Here is a 24,001-nt window from a genome sequence, read left to right as displayed (position 1 = left end):
GTACCACTACCATTTTCTTAGGTTATATAAATGAAGTCTGAATTTCCTGCCCATGTCTACCCACATAACATTATAGTCACACATGGGGAATATCTCATTCTTCTACATAGTATTATGCAAGGGGAGATATTCCCAATGCACCTAGGTAGTGGTATGTGGATAGATGTGAGTAGGAGATCTAGAGTCGTAGAAATGCCTTGAACTTTGTGTTATGTGCAGTAATATTATATGACATGTGATACCAGCTGGGTGCCATTAGGCATCACATGGACAAAAAGGAGAAAACATTTTCACCAATATAAAAAGCTTCATTTTGATGTTTTATCAAAAAAAATGCCTTGCATTGTTGCACATAATCAATGGTGAGACTGTTGTTTCTCATAGTCCATACGAGAAAATACTTATATTCCTAATACATAATGGGAATACTTATGGGTAGCAGATCTAGAGTGGGAAGAAAAGGCTTTGAAGAAAACTCATTGATACCAAACACCAAAGTTTCAATCGCTGATTTCACATTAGCCCCCACAAGAACGCCTCACTACCTCTTACAGCACATCCCAGCCATGTATTAACAACGTCTTCAGATGATGTGTAACTCCAATTCCCACAACGTCGTGATCCGGCTGTGTGACATTGTGGGGCGCCCCCTTATGGGGCTGATGTGAACTCCAATTCCCTATGGAGTGTGCCTCCTAATACAGGGTGCACTCTAAACCACCATCTCTACCCACAAGAATTCACATTGGCGCCTTGGGATGAGACGGAATTGGCTGCCTACGTACCGCGCCCGACAGCCCATTTCCTCCGTGCATTGGGAATATTTCTCACAAACACGAGAGATGATTCCGGTCCACGGAGGGGATGGGCGGTGGGGCTCTCTCTGTGGGCAGCCGATCCGATCACTCTTGGAATGATCAGTGGGGCGCCGATGCGAATTCCTCGTGGGTAGGGCGGAACATTATTTCGTTGGGAAGAGATCGGACTCAACAGATATCATATTACCGACCTGGCATTTTTTTTGTTTGTTTTTTGTTTTTGTGTGTTTTGAAAAATAAAACAAGTTCAAGCTCTGCAAAACCCTTGTGGTTTCTCTGTATACGGAAATTATGGCAACGGCACTGAATCGACTCTCGACAAATTGTATACTGGAGCTGCAATCAACCATAAAGATCTATATAGAACAACGTGCTATAAAAGGCAAAGGGATAGTACGAACACCCTCGAAACCATATTCCAAATGCCGCCTAAAGGTATCTGTCATGGCTTGTATTCAAAATGATGACACTATAGGAGAAATAACGAAGAAGAAGAAGAAGAAGAACGCTCAGCCGCTTGAGTTGGAGACACTTCGAAGTAATAAACAAAGATTTGATTCATTGACACTTCGCAATTCTGCATTTATTACTTCTTTTCTGCCCGTAAATTCGTTTAGTTTGGAACTTGATGACTTTTAATACGTAGTTCTGGCTCTGGATTTCTGATTTTGTTCCAGGGCCTTTGTCTATAACCGATTTGCCCAATTCAGTTAATCAAGGATCTCGTCTTCGGGTTGCATATCAGGTTTGGGATTTATTATAAGTTTTGAATTTGTATTGAGATGTGGTTGTTTCTATTTTGTTAATTCTTGTCTGTTTCCGAGTTTTAGGGAGTTCAGGGTGCATTCAGTGAAGCTGCAGCTGAAAAGGCATATCCGAATTGCGAAGCATTTCCTTGTGAACAGTTTGACACTGCTTTCAATGTGAGTACCTTTCTCATTGCTTTTCCAAGATTTATTCATTTACCGTTCCACAAAATAATCTATTTCTTTTTTATTTCCTCATTTTCTCCACTTGACATACAATGTCTCATGAACGTTTTCTCTCTCATGGACTATGTAGTTCTTCTCTTTTAAAATGTTAAGAGGGTCCCTTGGGTGAAGCTTCTCCGTCTTGGTCTTCATTCAGGCACCAAGGCTGTTATTGTTTGATCGGTTTTGATGCGATTGAATGGGTTTTCATCTTTTGCTGCTTTGTTGAATTGTCTACAGCTAATTGCTATTTAAATAAAACAACTGAATTCTGTTGGGAATTTAGGTGCCTGAGTTCCCCTCCACCCCCTTTTATGACAATTCAAGCAACTTCGGTTTAAGTCTACTTTTGGTGAGGCAACATCCCTGATAAAGCCTTTGAGAAACTTGAGACGTGATAACCTTATTTGGACCTTTCATTTAACTGTTGATGATCATGGACCTCTTACTGATTTTGAAGGATGGACCAGGCATTTTGGACTTGAGAATATTTCGTTGCTTCATGATGCACTTGATCTTATGATTCCAGGTGGTATCATACTCAAGAACGCAAGAGAAATTGAAAATTAGGAAAAAAAAAAGAAAAAAAGTAAATCGATCTGAAATATACCCAATTAAAAAAACGATCTTTACTCAATTTCAATTGTTTGTACATGTGCTTATAATTAAATCATACATTCAGTCAGAAAGGACCAAAAGATAGTTGAAGAGTAGGCCACACTGTTGATGGGTTGACAGTTAAACTGGTTTAACTCTCTTGTCCAGTCTGCTTTTAATAAATGGATCACTTTCCTTTCATATTACTCCAAATTTCTTTAGTATTTCTCTTGACTTTTTTATGTTGGTTATTCTTATTTTCCATTTCGTCTCTTTTATGATCTTCCCTCCAATGCAGATTTAGTAACCTGACTTGTTATGAAAGTGTTTATGGGAAAAACCAAGTTCCAGATATATAACTAAAAGGATAACTGGTCTTAGCTGCCACATAGACAAGCATTCATATTTCTCTTTAGAAACTTGTTTTTAAACAAGAAGTGCATCAATGAGGAAGAGGGCCAAAGATAAAGCTTAGGAAATGGAATTTAATTGACAAAAGGGAAAAAAACTCTTACCCAAATGCAGGCGTTCTTCTCAAAACATTATTTATGTTCTCTCTTCTGGACCTTTATGCCCTATTGGTAGAGGTGCAACTTGGGTAGGCCCAACCTGATCCTGGACCGACCCAATCCACAATTTTACATGGGATGGGCTTGGATTTTCAGTCCTCAGGCAGGGCTTGGACCCAAAAGTTTGAGATTTTTAATTTTTGGGGCTGGGCTTGGGCCTAGCCCTTAGGTAGCCCGAACTTGGCCCGATCTTATCCCAACCTAAGCCCGGCTTCATAATATACATGTATATATGCATATAGGCACATTTGCATGCATGTATGAATATATGCATAATTTTTTTTTTAATAAACCAATGCATACACATACATGTGTATCAATTTTTAGTATGATCTGATTGACCAACCCGAGCCCGGACAGGGCCCGGGCCCAACACAAGTGCATCGAATTTTTGTCAGGCTGGGCTTGGGTTGGATCCAACTTGCACGCCTACCTATTGGTGTATCTGGTGTTATGTGGATGAGGAAAATGCAACTCTTTTAGATTTGAAATATAGGTATCTTATTAAAATAAATATTCTTTCTTTTCTTTTTGATTGCTAGGGAGGGAGGGGGTTGTTTAATCAAACTTTAACAGTGGGCTAGATTTCTTTCTTTCTTTCTTTTTAAATGGGGGTGGGGCTGTTGTTTAACCAGAGAGGTTTTGTTATCCACTTCTCATGACCAGAGAAATTTTGATGTTATCCTGTTATGGTTTGGCGGTTTGTTCTTGGTTGACAAATTATCTGAAACTCCAATATTTCACTCTGTGGTCAGAGTGCAGCTGGTTTATGCTTTAGGTTCATTATTATTTTGGGTATTGCTATCTATTTGGTGGCCTCCTTATGAATGGCAGTTTGAGAACATATTTGTTAATCTTCTTTTTGCATATACCATATAATACTATCTTTTAATTTACTTCTCTGCAGGCTGTTGAACAGTGGATTGTTGATAGGGCAGTTTTACCAATTGAGAATTCCCTAGGGGGGAGTATCCACCGAAATTATGATCTTTTACTTCAACACAGCCTGCATATTGTTGGGGAAGTAAAACTTGCAATCAAACATTGCTTATTAGCCAACCATGGTGTTAGACTAGAAGATCTAAAAAGAGTTCTTAGCCATCCACAAGTACATTAACCCATTGATGCTTTCTTTTTATTTTCCTGCCTCTTTCTTTAATTTCTTCACTTTGCTTTTAAATGTCATGGTATTTATCTATAACCTCCATAACATTTCAGGCTCTTGCTCAATGTGAGAGCACACTAACAAAACTGGGACTGGTCAGAGAAGCTATAGATGATACTGCTGGTGCTGCCCAGGTATATGATCCTCAATTTATTGTTTGGTTCCATTGAATTTTTTGAATACTGGGTTTGTTTAATAGTTAATTCTTCAGAAAACAAAGAATGATGCTAGATTTTTTTTTTCCAGTCTCTTCTACATTTGGGGAGACCTGATGGATAGTGGAACAATTGGATCAGGATAGGGACCATGGTTGCTTCCACTGGAGCAGCCATGGATCAGGTTGACAATGATGAAGTTATCATTTGATATGGGTATTGCCCAACCTGATCTTAACCATGAACAATGATGAGATATTGAACCTGAAGCTGGATAAAGGGGTGGGTTGGTTCAGGTCTGGGAAGATTGACATTCATCTAGGCAGATACTCAAGGTGGACCTGGTTATTGTTGGGTTGATTTATGCTAACTTGAAATTAGGGAGGGTGGAGACGGGTGGGAATGGGATTTCTACTTGCCTCTACAATACACAATGGATACATTCACAAGCTAGTTGACACCCTCAATTTAGTGGTTTCATCGAGAAAATATCTTTGGCCAATCTGTGTGGGGACCATTAAATATCCCTTTCTATTTGCTTATTAATTTTGATTTGGTCAGAAACAATTTAGAGATGAGAGTAGAAAATGCATGAAGCAGATATATAGCCCAGGAGACATCCATGGGGGAGCCAGGGATGAAATCTAGGGAACTTTTGTTGATGATAACTTGCCCAAACTTAGTACTTTTTGTGCAGCTTGTTTTTGTCCACAAACTCCAAGACACAGGAGCAGTTGCTAGTGCTGAAGCTGCAAGGATCCATGGCTTGAATATTCTTGCTGAAAATATTCAGGTCTGTCTTGGCAAGTTACGGGTGTAATTGGTTAGTTCAAATTGTCAACAAATATGTTTGTCATTTTTTAACTAACCACGTGCAGGATGATTCTGACAATATCACTCGGTTTCTTATGCTGGCAAGAGAACCTATTATCCCGGGCACTGATCGACCATTCAAGGTATGATCTTTTGGAAATAGAAGCTACATCCAATCAAATAGTATCACGGCACTCTAATACTACCCTGTTTTTCAAGATAAACCCACTCCCAGTTTTAGTTTTATCCATGATCTTTCTTTTCGAGAACTTGTTTTTTCTGAGGAATGTTCCACTTAATTTCTTAGACAAGTATAGTTTTCTCTCTGGAGGAGGGGCCTGGTGTGCTTTTCAAAGCTCTTGCTGTTTTTGCAATGAGGCAAATCAACCTCACAAAGGTGTTTTTTCCTTATTGAATTGCCTTTTTCTCTCATTAAATGCTTATGGATATGTGTGCTAGAAAGCTATTTTTTTACCTTAACCATTTTAACTTGTTATCAGATTGAGAGTCGGCCCCTGCGTAAAAAGCCTCTGCGTGCATCTGACGTAAGCAATAATGGATCCCCTAAGTAACTATCTGGAACTTGCAAATTTCATTATTCCTAGTGCATGGATAACATTCCTTCCTTTCTTACATGGATAACAAAATGGAGAATTGATTTCATCTCATTATCTGTAGTTGATGTCGTCACACTTCCTTGTTGGTTGAATTGTATTTTTTTAATCCAGGTATTTTGACTATCTTTTCTATGTGGATTTTGAAGCATCAATGGCTGATCCCAAGTCACAGAATGCCCTTAGGCATCTTAAGGTATGGTTTCTGTTAATATCATTCATGATTTAAGGATATTTTTATTACATGTAAATGGTTAAAAGGTACTTCCCTGCAGGAGTTTGCAACATTCCTGCGAGTGCTAGGGAGCTACCCAACAGACACTAGCCTGGCATGACTGTCCTTCAACTTGGTAAGAATCCACAATTTGTAGTTTCAAGTTTGTGTAGGGAAGTAGGGTTTGGTGTTTTACAAGATTAATGGATGAAATATTGAAGATTTATATTCAACCTAAATAAAGAAGGGTGATCAGTGCTTAAGTTTTGGGTTTAAAGAACAAAGGTAAATTTTCCAAGATAATACTGTATCGGGTCTGTGTTCTTTAATGATTTTTTTTTTTTACGATAAGAAATGGGTTTGTGTTCTTAGGATTGAGACTTTACCTAAAGATTAGTGAAGGCTGAACCCACTGTAGTCGAAGTAGCAGAAAAGAGGAGAAGAAGAAGAGATGCTGGAATGTCGAACTGTACTTGCAGTCGACCATGCCTTTATTTATATATAATTGAAATACAAAGTACAAGAAATTACTGGATACCCCTGATTAGTGATGGGACACCCAAAAGACTTAAGACATAAACAAGATTAGGCCCATTAGCAAAGGCCCAGTTACAAGATAAGTTTAACATAAGAATGGGCTAATAGGAATTCTCTTCAGCCGAACACACTCAAGCCTTCTAACATATCATTCTAACACTCCCCCTCAAGCTAAACATGGATATCAATCATGTTTAGCTTGCCAAGTATGTCCTTGAACTTTGTAGTTGCCAACCCTTTTGTTAATACATCTGCAATCTGCATTTCTGATGGAGTATAAGGCACACAGAGTTCCCCTGAAACAATTCTCTCTCTTACAAAGTGTCGATCAATTTCAATATGTTTTGTCATGTCATGTTGTACTGGATTATTGGCAATGTTGATAGCAACTTTATTATCACAATACAACTTGAGAGGACCTTTAGTCTTGATACCAAGCTCATTAAGGAGAGTTCTGAGCCATAAGAGTTCAGCAACCCTGTGTGCCATAGCTCGGTATTCTGCTTCTGCACTTGATCTAGCCACAACATTCTGCTTCTTACTGCGCCATGTGACTAGGTTTCCTCCCAAGAATGTACAGTAACCTGAGGTTGACTTTCTGTCTCCAACAGACCCAGCCCAATCAACATCAGTGTAGGCTTCAATTTCAAGTCTGTTGTTCTTTCTAAATAGAATTCCTTACCCTGGGCAAGTTTTCAAGTATCTTAGAATTCTTTCCACTGCTCTCATATGAGGAGTCTTTGGTGAGTGCATGAATTGATTGACAATATGCACTGCATAGGCAATGTCTGGCTGAGTGAGGGAAGGTATATCAGTTTTCCTACCAATTTTTTGTACCTTTCCTTATCACATTATTCCTCACCCATTGATTTTTGTAATCCATGGTTCGGTTCTATTGGTGTGTCTGCTGGCCTGCACCCCATCATGCCTGTTTCTTCTAGGAGATCTAGTACATATTTTCGTTGACATATGTAGATTCCTTCTCTTGATCTAGCAACTTCAATCCCGAGAAAATATCTCAAATTTCCCAGGTCCTTGATCTCAAATTCTGAAGCTAAGAACTCCCAGGTCCTTATACTCCATCAGAAATGCAGATTGCAGATGTATTAACAAAAGGGCCGGCAACTACAAAGTTCAAGGACATACTTGGCAAGCTAAACATGATTGATATCCATGTTTAGCTTGAGGGGGTGTGTTAGAATGATATGTTAGAAGGCTTGAGTGTGTTCGGCTGATAAGAACTCCTATTAGCCCATTCTTATGTCAAACTTATCTTGTAACTGGGCCTTTGCTAATGGGCCTAATCTTGTTTATGTCTTAAGTCTTCTGGGTGTCCCATCACTACTCAGGGGTATCCCAATAATTTCTTATAAGTTTTGAAACAGACAACAAATTTGATGTAAGACTAGGAACATGTAAGACTGTTTTAAGAGAGAGATCCTTGCTTAGGTCAACCACTCCCTTTCCCAAGATGGTGGAGAGGGACCCATCAGCTACTCTCATCTTATCCTGGCCAGACAATAAATGATATGAGGAGAATAATGAGGACATATGTGTCATATGGTCAGTGGCACTTGAGTCAATCGCCCAAGAGCTAGAATTAATGGAACTAGTTGCACTAAATGCAGAGGCTATACCTGATTTGGCAAGAGAGGTGGAGGCTAAAGGATTGTTCTTCAGACGGGCAAATGCCCAGCTGAGAACCTCTACCTCACTAGATGTAAAGCCCAAGGTACTTGGTCCAGAGGAATCAACAACCTGCTTTGTGGTGGAAGAGGACACTGGCTGAGTACTCTGTGAGATGTCACTATTGCTGTTGGTGGCAAGATTCCCACTTGTTGTGTGGCCCTTATGTTGCCTTTTTTCCTTTCTCAGAGCAGCTGGCTTCAGATGAGGGTACAAGACCCAACATTTCTCCTTTGTGTGTTTCTCACCACCACAATGGGTACACTTGAGGGACTTCTTGTTTGAAAATCTGCTTCTCTTAATGGAGACTAAGGCTGAATGTTCTCCAGATAGTTTTGTTGCTTGTGTCTGGGAGTCAACCTGCATCTCCTTTCTCCTTACTTCATTCCTCACCAAGTAGTAAACATGATGAAGCTCAGGTAATTCATCTCTCCCTAGAATCTGTGACCTTACACCTTCATATATAGGGTCTAAGCCTGCTAGGAACTTGAAGGCTCTGCCCTCCTCAATCTACTTGTCATGCCTCTCCTTATCCCTGGCATTTTCCCAATCCAAAATCATGTGATGGTCAAGCTCTTCCTAGAGACCTTCCAGTGTTGCAAAGTATGTTGCCACAGACATGTCTCCTTGCCTTAGGGCTGCAATGTCTTGGTTCAGCCTATAGATTCTAGCATTATTCTTCTTTTGGCCATATGTCTTAGATACTTTCTCCCAGATTTTAGGGGCTGTAGGAAAATGATGAACAATTCTAGCCACTCGATGAGTCATGGAGGCCAGCAACCAATACATAACTGTGGCATTTTCCTTGTGCCACACAGTGTATTTAGGGCTGCTGATTTCTTGTTCATTTTTATCTCCATCCAAATAGCCTGTGAGGTCACGAGAGGTAATGAACAGTCTTGTTGAGACAGACCACTCTCTAAAGTTATACTCATCCAATAGCACACTTGTAATCTGCAAGCTATGCATATTAGGGTTCTCCAGGTTTGAGGACCTTATAACAGGTCTGTTATCTTTAGAAGAAACTTCACCGGATAGTGATGACATCCTAACTTCGGTCAAGGAGTTGTTCACAGTACTGTTGGGTGGTTCTGGTTAGGGTTGGCCGAAGTAGTCACAGAGTTCACAGTGCTGATAGCACACCAGATAGGCTTCACCTCAGAGTTCACAGTGCTGGTAGCACACCGGATAGGCTTCACTTGGACTAAACCAGTTCGAGTACAGTAGCAAGGAAAAGTCTGTAACTGAACCAGTTCACAGAGATGGAGTAGGGCTGGTAACCAACCTGGAAATGATCTGTAACTGAAGTCGCCACAGTTCTGTAAAGGTCTTTCTGAACCAGTTCTGATGCAGGTTCTGTTTAGCCGAAGTAACCTCAGCAGGCCTTGACAGCTCGCAACACAGTTTCAGACTTGCCGAGACTGTCACGGTTCTGAAGCAGTTCTGTTACAGCAGCAAAAGGTGTTCTGGGCTGGTAACCGACCTGTGCTATGCAGACTCCACTTGAACTTCGAGTACTGCAACTGTAAAGGGAGTTCCCCTCCTTACAGACAACACTAGGACTGCTGAAATCAGTCCTCAACTAGGTCTGTCCTATACAGACCTCTTCTTGGCAGCTGAATAGCTGCTAACTACTAGAAACTAGTAGGACTCCAGCTTCAGGGTCTTACCTCCCTTGCGCCCTAGGTCGAACCTTGTGTTATTCTCCTGCAACCCTAGGGTTTTACAACAGCAACCTAGATAAAAAAAAGGTGAAATACAGCAAGAAAGAGGAGATGGCGTCGGCAGTAACCAGGAAGGTGCTCAATGCTCTGATACCATGAAAGCTGAACCACTGTAGTCGAAGTAGCAGAAAAGAGGAGAAGAAGAAGAGATGCTGGAATGTCAAACTGTACTTGCAGTCGACCATGCCTTTATTTATATATAAGTGAAGTACAAAATACAAGAAATTACTGGGATACCCCTGATTAGTGATGGGACACCCAGAAGACTTAAGACATAAACAAGATTAGGCCCATTAGCAAAGGCCCAGTTATAAGATAAGTTTTAACATAAGAATGGGCTAATAGGAATTCTTATCAGCCGAACACACTCAAGCCTTCTAACATATCATTCTAACAATTAGTACTGTTTTTTCATTGGTATTTTGAAGAAACTAGGATTGTTCTGAGGTTTGTCAAGTGCTGAGTTTCTGAACTAATTTTAAATCAAAGGTAGTTGGAAAATGAGGTTATATATTCCTTTTTTATTGTTTTTTATCAATATTCCTTTTTTTATTGTTGTAAGATGAGGTAGTTAGAAGTGCACCTCTACATAGTGAAAGCCAGTTATAATGTAGGTGTGGTTGCAGAATTTGGACAGGCTGATTAGGATAAGGCTTGGGCTTAGAATACTTTGATAGAACTTGATTGGGTTGAGATTTTTTATCATTATCCCTGTCTCTCTTGGCAAATTTTTAAATTCAAATTAAGTCTTACGTTTAAGACAATTGGCATGCCATTAAAGTCAATATTCAAATTCGAATTTGAATTTGACATGCCACTAAAATAACTTATTAGAAATCAAAAATAGGATGGTAATATGATTTGAACCCTAGTCATTAATTTACAATGACCATAAGTCGACCACTAAAATAACTTATTAGTGGATGTTTGTCAATAAATGCTATAGTTGATTATTAAAATTTATAGATTAATAAATATTAACACAGTATTTTGATTTTCTACAAATTAAGCTACACACGAACACAAATTTTAGTTCTTCCATCATTTTTCAATGGTTATCAATTATGTCCCAATAATTCACACTTTATATGAACCATTAGTATGGTTTTTTATGTTTAAATAACTTATTTATAGTCATATAAAACTCATATTTATTGTTATTAATATATGTTTATGATTTATTTGAGTTTCTAGTGTATCTATGCGTATCCAAAGTGTACCCGGACATGGCTCTTAAAATTGCATTTCTGATATACCTTGCATTTCTGATACTTTAAACCTGGGTTCAGCCTCTAGGCTGGGTTCTAAAACACTGCTAGGTTTATCCCAAGGCTTGATATGGTTTCAGATTAGACTATCGGAGACCTCAGACACCTAGTTTTCCTTCAAAAAGGAGAAAGAAAATGATAATCCATCTAGTTAACATATTGGAATAAGTTTTCCAAAGGTCCGTACTCAACTGTTAGGTTAAAATTTTTTTGGCGTTTTCTTATGTACTACTAGAGAAATGAGAAATGAGAAATGTAGAAGAATAAAATACGATACCTCTTCCTCTTGTCTTATATCCTTCCTTCTAACATATCTGAAGTGTTACAGTAAAAACCTATTCAGGGACCTCACCTAACAGCTTGAGCTTTTAGGTTCAATGGTACCTTGAGATGGTATGAGATCCTGTTTGACTAAGTAGTCTAGTGTTCGGTCCTTGTCGCCCCCATTATAATTGATTAAATTTCAGCACAAGGTATGGGTAGGCCTGTGCTTATCCACACTAAAAGCCTGATGGGCTTTCGCAATTGGAGTCTGTTAGAGAATAAAAATCTATTCAGGGATCTCACTTAACAGCTTAAGCTTTTAGGTTGAATGGTTCCTTGAGATGAAGGATTAGATAAGAATTGAATCTCATGCTAGATTTTTCCTGCATAGTTTAAGGATAACATTGACTAGATTCTTGATTTAAGGGGTTGCAACTTGATTATTGGAGATTGGATCAGGCTTTATAGAGCAAATTTCTATTTCCTAGAGTAGTATATTTAGATTGTAATGTGTAATTGTGTATGAGGAATGGGGTTATTTTTGGAAGACTATGAGCGTGGCAGAAATGCAAATGCTTAGATGGATGAGTGGTAAAGCTATGAAGGACAGGGTTAGAAATGAAAACATATGGAGGACCCTAGGAGTAGCTCCAATAGGTGATAAAATGAATAAGTAGATTAAGCTGGTTTGGTCACATGCATAGAACTATAGAAGACCATCTATAGCACCTGTTAGTAAAAGTGATATGTTACAAGTTGAAGGGGCTAGAAGAGCTAGGGGCAAACCAAAAATGATTTGGGTGGAAGTAATAAGAAACATAGTTTTCAAGGTGCTGAGGTGATGGGGGTGCCTTGTTGCCAAGTTGCCTAGGCGGGCATCTAAATATTGCCTAGGTGATTGGATTTTTTTTTTTTTGGAATAAGAACCATGAATCCTTGGGTAATTCCCTAGGTTATATTAGCAATCAACAACCATCTTTCATTATTAATAGTCTATAATCTTCATAAAAAATGTATTAACTTCATTTAAAACATAGAAAATCAACATATGAAAAAAATGGAAGAAAAGAAATTTCAGAAAATAGAGGGGCTAAGCCTCTAATTTTTGTTGATTGGACAAAATTTTGAGTTCTTCCATGCTTATTAGTTTAGGTTTTGAAGTCTTGAAGGGTTCAAGATGGTATTCATCTTAATTGAATCCTAACGAATAAGAAAAATAATAGAAAACTAGTATTTTAACTGAAACTGAATAATTTAGTTTTTTAATGTCTATTTTATTATCATCTCATAAAGTTGGAATACAAAAGTATCCAAGAATTCTGGTTGTTACCACCTCCTAATTTCATGCCCGTTTGTTGTAGGCCTCTGGGAAAAGGTCTTTGATCTTTTTGGTCATAGGTGGATTGTGCCTCTGTGGATTGGGAATCTCTTTGACTCAACCTTCAGCTGGCCAAAGAAGAGAGGTAAAATCATGTCGAGATGTCTTAGGGCTGCTTTGATATGGACGATGTGGGAAGAGAGAAATGGCAGTGTCTCCACTGATAGAGAGAGGTGTGAGGAGGCAGTGTGGGAGTGCATTTTAAATAGAACCTGTTTTCAGATTTCTCTGTTGATGACTTGTGGAGAAACTGGGGAGCTGTAGCTAGATTTCTACCTCAAGGAATAAACCTGTGGTAGCTTGGGAACCTCCTGACAAAGGCTTTATCAAGTCAAACTTTGATGGCAGCAGTTTAGGGAACCCAGGTCTAGCTGGTATAGGAGTTCTCAGGAATAATGAAGGACATATTGTTGCTGTTTTCTCAGGCCCGATTGGAATAGGGGACTCTGTTTTTGTAGAGTTCCAAGCAGTCTTGTAAGGAGTACAGATTGCTAGACAGCTAAATTTTGACAGACTGCTCATTGAAGGTTACTCTAAATTGATAATAGGGTGGCTGAAGGAACCAGAAACAGTGGTTTGGAAGTACAAGGAATCTATGAAAAAGTTCAGATGGCTGGTTAGAGATACGACAGTTTTTGCTCAATTGGAAAGGTGGTCAGCAAATGGGATGGCAGATTACTTTGCGAAGATGGGGTGCATAAGTCTGAACTTTTGTTTTTGGGTTCAGTTGTAATTTGTGTTGCTGTTAGTTGGAATCACACCTTGTGTCCCTATTGGGATGGTTTGTCTTGTAAATCTCAACGTAATCCCTTCTCTTTTTTAATAAAACTCTACCATTCATAAAAAAAAAGCTGGACAGCAAATGGGATGGTAGATTACTTAGCGCAGATGGGGTGCATAAGTCTGAACTTTTTTTGGTAAAGTTGTAATTTGTGTTGTTAGTTGGGGTCCCTATTGGGATGGTTTGTCTTGTAAATCTCGATGTAATCCCTTCTCTTTTTCAATAAAACTCTACCATTTATAAAAAAAAAGGTGGTCAGCAAAAGGGGTCGCAGATTACTTTGTGAAGATGGGGTGCATAAGTTTGAACCTTTTTTTTGGGTTCAGTTGTAATTTGTGTTGTTGTTAGTTGGGATCACACTTTGTGTCCCTATTGGGATGGTTTGTCTTGTAAATCTCGATGTAGTCCCTTCTCTTTTTTAATAAAACTCTACCATTTATCAAAAAAAAAAAGTATCCAAGGGCACAGTGTAAAAACTATCTTGGTGATTGAGGTGACCCTCCATGAATGCCTTATCACCTAGGTATTACTCTACATGTTAAGCTACCTTGGTATTACCTAATTGTCATAGTTAGGTAGTATATCCTAGAGGTAGTCTCTATTTTATATGATAGCGGGTTGTTCTTGTATCATTTGGTGTAGCAATAGTAAATATGCCATCGCTAGGTTATTTGGCTTTTCATTTGACTGATAGCAACTTATTTGTGTTTTATTGGGTGGTTGCAAGAAATTGTTGTGACTATATGAATTCATGAAAACCAAATCACCGAGGCATACACTTACTAGTTGATTTGGTTTATTCTTTGACTTGTAACATTTCTAGGTTTTTTAGAGGCCATAAGAAAGTATTATGATTATGTGAACTCATCCCTCTACATGTTAGGCTGCCTTCGTATTTCTTGATATTCTTAGTAAGGTAGTGGTCCTAGTGGATTTAGAGGTATTTTCTATTTTATCATATGATAACAGGTAGTTCATGTATTACTTGGGGTAGCAACAAGCATGAACTCATTGGGTAAATTTGTCTTTCATTTGGTCGATATAATGTCTATGCTTTATTGAAGTTGTTGTAACCATGTGGACTAATCAAAACCAAATCACTTGGGCATGCACTCACAAGGTGATTTTGTTTTAAATTTGATTACTAGCATGTTTGTGACTTATTGGAGCATCACAAAAAAGTGTTGTGACCACATGAACTCATCAAAATCAAATCACCCAGGCATGCACTCATTGGGTGATTTGTTTTTTCTTTTGATTTATAGCATGTTAGTGTATTGGAACTTGGAAGGCCACCAGAAAGTATTGTGACCATGCGAACACATCACAATACATGTTAGGCTACCTTGGCATTTCTTGATTGCCATAGTAAGATAGTAGACATTAGAAGTAGTCTCTATATTTTTCATATGTTAATGGGTTATTCTTTTTATCATTTGGGGGTAGGAAAAAGACGTGCACTCGCTGATCAATTTGATTTTTCATTTGAAGTAGAATTTCTTTGTTTTATTGTAGAGTTGCAAGTAAGTATTGTGACCATGTAAACTCATTGTGATTGTAGCATGTTTGTGTTTTATTGGAGGGTTGCAGGAATGTGTCATGGTTGTTTGAACTAATCACTTACAATGTTAGGCTACCTTGAAATTTCTAAATTGTCATAGTAAGGTAGTAGACCCTAGAGATATTTTTTCATATGTTAGTGAGTTGTTAGTGTGCCATTTGGGGTAGCAACATCTGGACGCATTCATTGGATAATTTGGTTTTTCGTTTGGTTAATTACATGTTTATGTTTTATTAGAGGATCACAAGTAAGTGTTGTGACCATGTGAACACATCAAAATCAAATCACCCAAGCAAGCACTCATTGGGTGATTTAGTTTTCCATTTGGTTGATAGCATGTCGTGTTTTATTGAAGGGTCAAAAGAAAGTGTTGTGACCATGCAGATTCATTGTTTCATTTGTTAAGCTATCTTTGTATTTCTAGATTGTCAAAGGTAGTGGACCCTAGAGTCATAGTTTTCAAGGCATTGAGGCAAGGCTAGGTGATTTTTTTTTTTTTTTTTAAATAAAACTCATCTTTCACTATTAAGTGTCACCTAGCCACCTTGGTGATGGGGTTTTAGGAATAAAAATCACGAATTCTAGGGTAATTCTTTAGGTTCCATTGCAAGTAGCAACCATCTTTTGTTATTGATTGTTTATAATCTTCATAAAAATGTACAAGCTTCATTTGAAACGTAGAAAAATCAGCATATTCATGAAAACAATGGAAGAAATGAAATTTCAGAAAATAGAGGGGCTGAGCCTCCATTTTTGTCCTAGCAAAAGAAGAAAAGAAGAATCAATATGTGTTGTTTTGAAGTCTTTGAGGGTTCAAATGAGAAAAATAATAAAATGAAATAAGACCCTGTTTGATGATTAAGTACTTGTTAAGTACTTCTTAGAAGCACTTATTTTAACAACCACTTAAGCTGTTTGGTAACCCACTTTTCACTTCATTTATTATGTTTTTAAACACTTATTGGGGTGGGGATGTTTGGTAAGCCACTTTCCCTATAAGTGCTTATATTGACACAAATGATAATTTTAGCCCTCACTTCAGTCATGCATATATATATAATGCTTTTCACATGTTATGCTATACATTTTAACTGAGAGTCCACGTAGACCCCACTTCATGCTATACATTATTCCAGACCAAAAACCGAAGAACTACTATTACTATGGCTCGTGAAGGAATATAAACTCCTGGAACTCTTCTTTCCAACTGTTCGACCCATGTTATAAGAAAACTTACACCATCGAAAACACAGGCCTCCCTGTACTACATTCTGTTCTCGTTATTTTGACTTCATTCTTTGTATACAATCCCTTCACCAAGGAAAGGATTCACCTCCCAGATCTGAGTTTCTCTTGGACCACTGCCACATTCTCCTCAACCCCAGAGTCTGCTGACTGCATATTCTTTGCCGTGTTCAATTCTCATGGTCGCAACCAAGTTAGGATCGGGACATGTTGTCTTGGCGACAAAGAATGGACTGTAAATACCTTTGCTTCTGGCTTTCCGTTCTATGTCATCAGGAATGACAGAGAACAGAATGTAGTACAAAGAATGGACTGTAAATACTTTAAGGAGAAAGAGCTCTCTTTCTGCTCAACAACGCAATGTAGTACAAAAATAACTTAGCTGATATTACTAATTAATAACAAAACTCAAACCCTCGTGAAAACCATCACCAAGGAAATCTCTCTACTTCACTAACAATTTGTGGACTCCATGGGTTTCAAAAGCAGAAGTAATTAATAAATTAATAAATTTGACTGGAAATAGATAACTATTACCAAAAAAAAAATCATGGATAGAAAAGGGGTTCTTGAAGTCGAATGGGATATAAAGGGTTACTTGTTTGTGATCGAGTTGAAATTGATGATGTTTTTGGGAAGAACATTGAACTTTAAACCGTGGAATCCAATCGGATGCTGTGTGTTTCGTTGATATCCTCGGGTGGGTGCATTTCAAAGTAGCGAGCGAAGAGCATAAGTGAGAGGAGAGAATGGCTGCCATGTAAATTAGGATTCCACGGTAAGACATTCTAAAAGAGAATTAGTGTACTCGGAAGGAATTTTCTATTGCGTCAATAGTTCAGGCAAGATCGGGACATTCAATGTAGCTGAGAGGAGTTGGAGTGTGCTTGCAGTACCGGAAATACAACGTAATCGTATCGGCTTGAGTAAGACTTTCATGGTTGAGTATAATGGAGAGAAGTGAACAGGCAACGACCACGAAGATGAAGGAGAGGATTACCAATGTGGAATGGAAGCAGCAGCTGAGAAGAAGAAATTCAAGGATGATGAGGAAATTGAAGTGGAGAAAGAAGAAAAGAGAGGGGTGAGAAGGCTGTATAATAATAGTCGTGTATCAAGTTCTCTGTTGGCAGAGAGATAGAGACAAGGAGAGAGAGGGAGAGAAAAATGAGAGAATGAGCATGGGGGTATTTTAGGTATTACAAGAAAATATTAGGGACTGGTTCGTCCCATTTTTTTGGAGAAATACTTTTTTAAAAAGTACTGAAAATAAAGGCAACTTAAAGTCACTTCTTTAAATAAGTACTTAAAAAAAAAGTACTTCTTACCCTCTTTTTTACCTAACACCCATAATTATTTAAAAACCACTTAATGTGTGGTCCCATGTCTTAAAAGAAGTACTTGTTTAAATAAGTACTTCTTTTAAGTGTTTTCAAACAGGGCCTTAGTATTTTAATTTAAATTGAATAATTTAATTTACTAATGTTTATTTTATTATTATAATGTCAAAAAGTTAAGATTATAAAAGTATCCAAGAGAACCATTAAAAGTTAAGATTATCACTTAGGTGTCGTTTTGGCAACCATGATAAGAAATGATTTAAGTGCCCACAATTTAATTTAACAACGGATATGGCACTGAACATAATAGAAATGACAAAATAGGATTTATGTAGTCGGCCCCATATAGATGGGACAAGGCTATGATGATGATGATGCCAGCACAACACCTGTTAGAAAAAATCTGTTACAAGTTGAAGAGGCTAGAAGAGCTTGGGGCAGACTGAAAAGGACTTGGGGGGAAGTGATAAGAAATGATTTAAGTGCCCATAATTTAATTTAACAATGGACATGGCACTGAACAGAACGGAATAGTAAAACTGGAATTCATGTAGCCAATCTTATATGGATGGTGACTGATACCAGATTATATATTGGTCATTCTTCATTCATATAAATTAGAATAGTTTGACAAAATAATTCATAGGTCTCCTATAATAACAAATGGATGCATACAACTATGAACTATTGGAGTCCAGAAGTTCATAGATCGGGCCAACATTGGTTAATGGTCTTTATTTGGTAATTGATAAAACATCGGTGTTAAAATAATAAAAAAAAAGAATTAAAGTTATTTTTCTTTAATTTAGTTTTTTTGATAAAAATGACAAAACATTAGTATTTTTTTCTTAATTTAGTATTTAATATGCAAATGGCATGTGTCTTTAACAATGACATAAGTTTCTGCATATGTTGTGTTCTGATTTTCCATAAAAAGGCCGGCGAGATCCCTACACAATCCAATAATAAGGTGATAAGTACTCTTGAAAAAGGCATCTTGATAAATGTACTGAATCAGCATAGTTGCTGAAAGTACTTCTGGAGTACAACCTGGCTGGCTTATTTTGGAGATTTCACTTTGGACCTTATCATGGAGGATCTAAATATGCACATTTACTTTCATCAAATGGTACAAGGTCATGTATGCAATTCGTTCATGAAATCAATCCACAGGTGTAGCAACACCTTTTCTATCCCACCATAAGAAAAAGTGTTAACTTAGCAACCTGCTCCAAAAGGTAAAATAACACTTGGGTAAGAAAGAAGAAAAGGTGCAGTTTGACAGCCTAAGGGGAGATTAATTTAGTTGGGGTATTTAACATTTAACTGGTGTCAAAGGTGAGGACTTGGGAGTAGCTTCAATTAGTGACAATATGGGGAGAGTTGACTGAGATGGTTTGGTCATTTGCATGGACAACCAGTGACAGAAGGCTCTAAAGGGAGCAACAGGAAGACCAAAGAAAATGATGATTAAAAAAAAAAAAAAAAACAGGAAGACCAAAGAAAATGTAGTCTGAAGTGGCAAAATGATTTAAGAACCTATTATTTGACATAAAACATAGCTCTTGACATGGCACAATGGTGGGACAGGATTTGTGTAGCCAACCCAAAAAATGATTGGGATTAAGGCTGAGTTTAATTGACCAGGGCGACACAGGTGCTTCTGTTCAGCATTGCTTCCTACCTTTTCTATGATAAATATTGGAGCAATAATTTTGAAGCATTGCTTACATGATTGTGATTTGACGCCATGATTTTCTTTCTTTCTTTTCCTTTTGTTTTTTTTTTTTTTTTTTGAGGTCCAATCCAAAATGAATTCTGATGGTATCTCTACCCGCAACCGAGATTGGGAACTCTTTTAAGCAAAAACCACTCGAGTTATTCTGCTTTCTAAAGTGGCACAATATGTTCTAAACAGTGTTCAGGTCTTTGTGAAGGACTAAAATCTTTTTCATTGTCAGGTTTCTAATTTATGCGTGTGATTTTTTTAGTGGGTAGATGTTGGGGTGGTTTCTGCTCTGGACATTTGGGCTGCAGGGAGTTTTGCCCCTGATGTTTCTTTTTGTTGTATTCCCAGGAAGCTCTCGAGCCACATTAGATCAATGAAAAGGGGTTATTTTCTAATCATCTAAGCTCACTGCACGTGTTTACTGGCCAAATTATGCTGGATTGAACTAATAACCTTTTTGGTTTTTAAAATGTTAGTGCCTTTCCATTCTAAATGAAACCATTTTGAGAATTCTCATTGTTGCTATGTCAATTTCTTGTCTTGTTGCTTATCCAGGGGCCATATAGGAGTGATTGATTTCACAGCAAAAGAAGTTGCCAATATTTAAAGTTGAGAGATATTGGAAGATCGACCCAAGGTCATTTACACAGAAATACAGGTCCAGTATAAAGGTTGGCGTATTGGGATCAGTGTTCTACCTTTCTTGCATCTTCATGATGTCTTCTACACTTCCCCAGCTACTAGCTGCATCTTCAAAGTGCGTCGTTCTACATTCCCTCACTGCTGACACTAAATTAGTTGAATACTTTATTCAAATTTTGGTTTTACCAGGGATGAGTATTGCCCCGATTGACCTGGTGGTGGCCTGGATATGGAGGCTGCACTTTGCTGGTTAAAACTAGTGAATTGGAATCTTGCCGAACTTTTCACTTTAGGGTCCAATACAGTGCATGCCAATCCACACAGAATCGTAATTCCATTTCCATGTAAAAGAACCTGTGTTGTATTGTTATTCTCTGAAGCTGTACTTGCATTAAAGCTTGAACACGCTGTTATCAAATATCAATCTCGGGGATCAAAACTACCAATCAAACAGCTGTGCTTCAAGAACAGCCTCCACCGTCCACCCAAGTAGGGGTGTCAATTGGACTGGATTTGGTCCAATCCGATCCAGTCCAATGTGTGCATTACAAATGCATCAGGTCCAATCCAATGAATATTTTGGACTCGTTTTTGACTGGTCCAATCTCTTTTCTAATCTATGGATGGAGATTATTGGGCCTTGGAGTGCAGCAGCAGCACTTTTCTCTTTCAATGACACTCCAGGGCGGTACAGAAGCATGACAATGAAACTAATGAAAACACAACAACCAACCAGGAGGTCGGCTTGCTGCAAATATGATCGGTGCAATATTTCAAGTCAAACATAAAAGCTAAATCCACCAAAAAAACATATGCGTCGACTGAAGTGTCAATATTCTTGGGCAGAAGACAGTCATTGATCTTCTCAACTCTCATCTACGTGGGGTTGAATCTGGTCATTTTTATGGTGATTGAAGTCTAACATAACACTCAAAAATAGATAGAAAATGACAGAGATGATCGATGACAAAGAAGTAACATGGTGTCAAGCTTTCACTATACCTAACAACCATTGAACTTTGCCATTCTCACTTTCTCAGGCTCAGCTCAACCGAAGCACCGTTCAGATTGATGGTCGCATTACCCTTTAATGCCCAAGTACCCCAACTCGCCAAGGGCGTTCCTGTTCAGGAGAAGATGGAAGGATTGGAGGCGAAGGCTTTGTTCTCGGTATTGGGAATGACTTGTTCCACTTGCGCTGGTTCTGGTTCTGTCGAGGCCATTAAACGGCTTCCTAGTATTCAAGATGCTGCTCAACAAAGCCCGAGTTCTCTTCCCCGATACCAATCATAAAAAAGTTAGAGGATAGATTAACGGCATTTTTTGTCATTTTTTGGGTACCGCAGTGTGACATGTTTGAAAGTTCAGGTATTAACTTGACATTACCCCCAATGTTCAGGGTGCTAAAGTAGAGTTTTCTCTTTATTTATTTATAAATATATTTTTTATTATATTTTTATAAATTTATTATATTATTTATTTTTTATAAAAAACATGTATATATATTATGAAGATAATTAAAAAAACATTTGTATTTTTTGTTTTTACTTAATTTAAATTAGTATATTTTATCTTTCTTTTAATAATTTATTAATTTTTAAAGAAAATAAGTCGGATCGGATTAGATTCAAAGATCTGACTTATTGATATGGTTCGAATTCAAATCAAGTTTTATCAGATCCAATCGGATTGGACATGAACAATGTCAAATCGAATTCAAATATACCCTGATTCAAATCCGATCCGATCTAATCCGTTTGCATCCTTAATCCAACCTGATCTAATATAAATTCATTATAGACGGACCAAGTCTTAATTCAATCCAATAAATATTTTGGCCCATTAAGTCTGGACTGGTCCAATTCAATATATCTTTTTTATCCATCCAACCCGTCTAAATTGATTTTTATTTAAACGGGGTTCAATCAAAAACCGATCCATTGACACCCCTACACCCAAGAAGGACGCCAGAGTAACAGTCTGGGAATAAAAAAAGAATGGTATTTACCTTATATTCATTCATTTTTGCCCCTATATCTTAGAATTCTAGCTTTAAGCTTGGGTGGAGACTTGTGGACAACCCGGACACCTACGGCCTGGATTGGCGCGATTTCCTTGCTGTATAGGTCCTGGGCTAGGGAGAGAATTCTAGAGGAAAAACCGAAAAACCATCTTTTCTAGAGGCATAAATATCTTGGTTAGTGATAGGGAATCAATTGATAATTGTGTTGATAACTTACTACTTGACAAGTAGTACTCAGCTTAGCTGATTAGAGTATTTAACTATTTATAAATCCACAGCGACTTTACCCTGAGGATTGCGCCTTCGTTAAGGTGATTATCTTGTTATGCATTTAGAATTTTGGGATGAGCAGAAGTTGTATGGGCTTTTCAATCCGAATGAGGCTACTGCTCTGTTATAAGAATTCCTTTACTCTGGTGCGTGAGCTGCTATCTAATGGTCCTTGTTAAATTAAAACTTGAAAAGCCTCTAGCTTTCAAGAGCAGCAATTGAGGTAGAGGCAAGATTGAAATATTGGTAGCCTTAACGTGATGTTTTAGGCGATTTTGGGATATGCATTGTAATATGCTTTGATGTATACTGTGGAATGTTTTGGACGTACATGGATATGCCAGGAAAACCCACAAAAATTCTGTCATATACATCAATAACATTATATTAAAATATCAAATTACCGTAAATAAGGTCCAAATACACACACACACAAAAAAAAGAAATCATATACTTTAAGGCTGTGTTTGATTTGAAGGAAACCGCAAGGAAAGGAAGGGGAAAGTAAGGAAACCTTTACAAATCTTGTATAGGTTTCCTTGCCTTTCACTTCCTTTCCCTACCTTTTCCTTCAAACCAAACATAGCCTAATAGTTTATGCCAAGTGTGAATCAATATTTTAAAACCTACCTGGAACAGTAGCTGCTTTGGCTACTGGTTTCCAGGTCAGCAATTCCACATTCCAGTTCGAATGGGTGGTCTGTTGCAATTTAAAAATAAAAAGAACAGCAAAAAACTGTTGTCCGGGTCTGACCAAGTCAATAATGTTTGGCAAGAGAACGGTTCAGGGGTAAAATGGAACCTGTTGCCTGGACAGATTCTGGCCAAACGGTCTGACCGTCTAAGTCAACAATGGTTCAAAAACCATGGTGTGAATTATTGTGATATACTCAAGCAACTAAACATACACATATTCTTTAAAACCAAAATAAATCTCACTAACATTTACTTCAATGATTCATTAATCATATATTATTTTATAAATATAATTCATATTTAAAAATGCTAATTTTAGTGATTAACTAGTCTTTTTTTTTTCTTTGGGAAAATTCATGATTAGTGCCCTATACTTTGGGCCTAGTGCCACTTTGGTCCCCAAATTTTAAATTGCGACAATTCAGTACCTAAACTTTCAAAACATGACAATCTAAGTATAACTAGCCATTGAGTGGTATTTGAAAAAGACACAAATGTCCTTCAAGTGTCATCTAATTTTCTTTATCAATCATCCAAATATTCACAAAAAAAAATTAACAGTCTCAAATCCTTGCATCTTCTATTCAAGAAAGTTGGGATCACCAGAATGCCCACTCAAGCGTGACCCCAACTTTTGAATGGAAAAGACAAAGATTTGGGAATGTTAATTTTTTTACAATGTTTAAATGGTTGATAAAGAAAATTAAATAACACTTGAAGGGCATTTGTATCTTTTTCAAATGCCACTTAACGGCAAGTACTGAATTGTCACATTTTAAAAGTTTGGGTACTAAATTATTGCATTTTAAAGTTGAAGACCAAAATGGCACTAGGTATTAATCGGGAATTTTCCCTTTTTCTTTTCTCACTTCTGGTTGATGTAGAGCTAACAAGAGAAAATCATAATAATAAAAAAAAAAAAAAACTAAAACCATTGTTAA

General features: G+C 37.7%; 1 protein-coding gene across 4 annotated transcripts; it reads left to right on the top strand.

Moving 5' to 3' along the window:
• The first annotated feature begins 431 nt into the window (after window positions 1-431).
• On the top strand, window positions 432-20,489 carry LOC148868301 (arogenate dehydratase 2-like). 4 transcript variants are annotated; one of them, XM_088969643.1, is made up of 12 exons: window positions 432-1,356; window positions 1,496-1,563; window positions 1,649-1,741; window positions 3,863-4,063; window positions 4,174-4,254; window positions 4,973-5,068; window positions 5,154-5,231; window positions 5,396-5,485; window positions 5,589-5,656; window positions 5,817-5,898; window positions 5,978-6,052; window positions 19,985-20,489. In XM_088969643.1, the coding sequence occupies exons 1-11, from the start codon at window positions 1,110-1,112 to the stop codon at window positions 6,035-6,037; spliced, it is 1,164 nt and encodes a 387-aa protein (XP_088825769.1). In that variant the 5' UTR covers window positions 432-1,109; the 3' UTR covers window positions 6,038-6,052; window positions 19,985-20,489. The 4 variants fall into 4 exon arrangements, 2 of the variants coding, with proteins under 2 accessions (XP_088825769.1, XP_088825770.1); XR_016107211.1 differs by having other exon boundaries at window positions 661-1,356; window positions 5,589-5,633; XM_088969644.1 differs by lacking the exon at window positions 5,396-5,485 and having other exon boundaries at window positions 586-1,356.
• Window positions 20,490-24,001: the final 3,512 nt, after the last annotated feature.

Source organism: Nelumbo lutea, chromosome 2 (assembly GCF_056320005.1).
Source record: "Nelumbo lutea isolate HS-2025 chromosome 2, American lotus-T2T, whole genome shotgun sequence".
NCBI lineage: Eukaryota > Viridiplantae > Streptophyta > Magnoliopsida > Proteales > Nelumbonaceae > Nelumbo > Nelumbo lutea.
The sequence above is the reverse complement of the archived record's forward strand: the minus strand, read 5'-3'. Positions and strand labels throughout refer to the sequence as shown.